A 3,779-nucleotide genomic window follows, 5' to 3' on the forward strand; every position below is an offset into this window, starting at 1 on the left:
AAAAAAATGGAACGGACGTACGGGTCGTCCTTGAGCGTCGTCGAATTACTTTATTGTCCCACCGGCACATGACCTACAAAAATGCATCACACTGTAGGAAGGGAAAAATAACAACGGCAACACAATGAGGGTAATCATTTAATCAAATTGGTCCAAAGTTAACCTCATTTCGGGTCCGAGCCATGCTGAGAGCATGATATCGTGCCGAGCTGAATTGAGAGAAGTCCCTCGCCAATAGTTTTAGTAACTGTTAGCAACAATTTCATTCAATAATGTTCTGCAGCAAGTCAGCTGAGTAGGAAGATCGAAGCGTCGTGTCCCAGCTGCGTGTGCCGAACGCAACGCACGTATGTCGCCCCGCCGCGGAATGTCTGATAACGTGTTTACTCACCCCGCGGCGAGAGAGGCTACCAAGGTCGTGGCCCGAGGGTGGTGCTGTACGCATGAAATCACCCCTCTCTATTGGAGCCACACATTTGTTGTTATTTGCGGAGATAGTGTGAAGCCGATATACGCCAGGCAAGGGCATCGGCATATTGGTGGCCTCCCCAAAAAAAAAACACAATCATCTTCCGGGTTTCGGGGAATGGAACTGATTCGGTAACCGTAAGACGAAAGTAAAAACAAATATGATGAAGTAACCGAAAGGCGATAGAGTTAGTTGTGTTCCTCCTTCACAGCACTAGATCCGATTAATTAACCCCGAGTTTTTTGGGAGTTCTTCCCCTCCGGGGACTTCTTTCGCCTTTTCTTGATTGGTTTTTATCATCCGTCACAGCTCGAGACAGCGATGCGGAATTTTTAGAACGTCTATCAACACGCGATCGAAGAGTCTCAGTTTGGGACCGAAGCAGCTGCTCCGTCAGCCGGGTCTTCGGTTCCGATGCCAAGTAAGTAAACAGCACAAGTTCCGCGCGGCAAAGGAAGTGACTCTTTCGGTGCAGCTGACCGGATCTTGCAGCCTGCGGCGACTGACCGTGAAAAGGAGCGAGAAAAGGAGCGCAAGACGCTGAGGGGGCATCCATATAGATAATCGTATGGGTGATAGTGGACACACGAGAGTAGCCGCCCCCGGTGGTGGTGACCTAGAAAACGAGGGACCATAGGCTGGTAGAGCGGGAGAACCCTTTACGCCAACAACGGGGAACTTTTGCTCTCGTTTTCTCTCCCGTAAGAATTATAATGATCATAAGATGGCATCACAAGATGTGAGTGGAGCCGTGCCACTGTGTGTCTGCGTGGCAATGTGGGTTGTGTTTCGATTAGAATCTAAAACACGACGACCACACACAGCTTCAAACGTTGTGACGAGCAGAGTGTCAACAGTATCTCCCCGTCCAAACGGATCCATTTTTTCCAAGTGCACCACCACCAGCCAGCCAGCCAGCCAGTGCCATCATTGCCAGGATTGAGGTCAAGAGCGATCTCGGTGGATCTGCCGACAGCAGACCCGCGGACCAACGTGACACATCACGTTGCTTGCACGCACGCACGCACCAACACAGGCCTCCCCGCCCGCTATTGGCAACATAATTTATGGGCAATTTGTAGACTTCGCTCTCTCGCGCTCTCCAGGGCCACCGAGTAGGCATTCTGTAGAAGTATCATCATCACACGCGTCCCGGGCATTGAAGAAAAGGTTTTTTTTTGGGGGGTCTGTGGTCAACAATGTAGCGAAGGCCAAAAAAATGAAGCATATGGCGCGCGCCTGGCGGCCATCCTCCTAAATCGTCCCCCCCAGAAATGTGGGAGTATCCGAAGGACTACATCCTATCCACCACCTGTCCGGTCAAACGCGGACGTGTGGGGCATTGTGGAGTAATTTAGACACAACCTTCAAATCTTGGTGTGACCCAAGACTCGACGAAATCCTAGTAGACCACGGGGGGACCACAGCCATTGGGGTGTCTTATCACAGACCTTCGTTGGGATCATCGTTGCGACCGCACCGGAAGGTTGAGTTCGCACATGAATGCTTAATCAGCACGGAGCACGGAGCACGGAGCACGGAGTGACGCACAAGGCTGAAGCGGAACTGCCGTCAATCCAATGAAAGTAGGTCAATGAAAGTGACATGCGTGCGCGTGAGGTGGTTGTGACCTGGGAGTGGGTATTTCCAACTCCGGTACTCCAACAATGACTCACTGAGTTATGTCCGGGTATTGCTGAATTCTAGGGTCCTGGCGATAACTTACCTGACGAGATGGAGTTGACCGATTCACTGCGCGGCGTGTTCATGATCGTATTCTGGATGATCGACGGTAGCGGCGGGATGATCGTTTGCGAGTGCGAGTTCATCCCGCTGATCAGGTTGCCGACGAACTGCTGGATCTGGTGGTTGGCCTGGCCGACGCCGGCGCCCGCTCCGCCAATCCCACCACCTCCACCGGGACCAGCACCACCACCCCCGACCCCCACGATGCCGTTCCCGATGCCTGGACCGCCGCCCGGGCCACCACCAATGACGCCACCAGGTCCAAGGCCGATCCCATTCATCATACCGTTCAGGTTGTTGGTGCCGTGCATGATCCCGTTCATCAGCAGCTGATTGGCGGTGGCCACGGCCGCCACCCCGCACCCACCGGCCCCGCCGCCGGGGCCGACCACGCCGGCCACCAGATTATTGTTCCCGTTCGACAGGACACTGTGGCCGTTGTAGGCGTTCTCGTCGTACGCACCCCACAGCTCCAGGTCGTTGTACTCGGGCGACCCGAGCGACGTCGGGGACATGGTCATGCCGGGCGACATGACCAGGGCCGCCGACGATGACGTCACCTCCGAGCTGCTCTCGTCCAGCATCCGCAGCGCGGTGAAGCCCCCATTGTTGGACCACCTGCGTTTCATCATTTTGAATCCGTTGCTCCTAGGTTGGGGAGACACTCCCTTCTTCCCTTGAGGTCTGAGGTCAACTCCCGCGATCGACGCGTTCTGAGGTACTCTAAGTGCTATGCGCGGTGCTACGTTGAGGTCTAGAAGTTGAGGTGATGTGTGCGTGCAAAAGGCCGTCGTTGGCGCAACAAGGCAACAGAGTAAAACTGGCGCAAGGAACGTCAGTGCGGAGAGCTTCGCGGTATCGCCCGGCTATCCTCCTACGGCGGCAATGGCCATATCTTCACTCCTCGCCCAATCCTGGGCGAAACAACAATACAAACACTCCACTACACCTCCACCACCAACACCACTATGTCGTAATGATTGATTTCTTCTTAGTAGCTCACTTTCACTTCGCTGTGCTGGCCAAAGAATTCACTTAACAACTTTAACGATATCACTGGGTACGGTGGTGGCGGGGCCACTTTACTTCCATATCCTTCGCTCACTCACACAACGAAACACACCGAGTGTCCGTTCGTGCGGCCTTTGTAACTACCGTTGTGTTCCGCGCGTGGGTTTTCTTCTATTGATCCTCGGCGCAAAAGAAACCTCTCGAGGAGGGTCGTCACAACGCGAGGACGGTTCCTGCCTCGCGCGGGACGCACGAGCCTGGCCCGTGGTGACAGCGGTGCAGGCCACGGTCTCCGGTCAGCAGATTGTTGCTGCACTTCCTGCTGAGCTGTTTCATGCTGTGGACGCTCTGGACACGAGCTCTCCGATGCTTCTACTCCAACAACACACTTGACTGGTTGGTCACAACACTTGGTGTCTGTGTTTCTAGAGGTTTTATGATTTGTTTTACTGTTGAGCGGCACTTATCGCACACTATACTAGAAAGTTGGTGTCACACCGGAAGAGGAAGAAGATAAGGCTATTAAATTACAGAAGTCCATTGGCGACCTTCG

The 3,779-nt window shown here is 53.9% G+C and overlaps 1 protein-coding gene across 1 annotated transcript in view; it reads right to left on the minus strand.

Annotated features, from left to right (window-relative positions):
* The window catches only part of LOC131215629 (ecdysone receptor-like), a 43,373-nt gene extending 40,529 nt beyond the window's left edge, over window positions 1–2,844 (minus strand). The window contains exons 1-2 of the mRNA XM_058210023.1: window positions 2,353–2,844; window positions 2,196–2,247 (exon numbers count right to left, since the gene is read on the minus strand). Coding sequence (XP_058066006.1) covers window positions 2,196–2,247; window positions 2,353–2,844 — 544 coding nt within the window. The remainder of the gene's footprint in view (window positions 1–2,195; window positions 2,248–2,352) is intronic.
* Between the last annotated feature and the right edge of the window lie 935 nt (window positions 2,845–3,779).

The sequence above is a fragment of the Anopheles bellator genome, chromosome 1 (assembly GCF_943735745.2).
Source record: "Anopheles bellator chromosome 1, idAnoBellAS_SP24_06.2, whole genome shotgun sequence".
NCBI lineage: Eukaryota > Metazoa > Arthropoda > Insecta > Diptera > Culicidae > Anopheles > Anopheles bellator.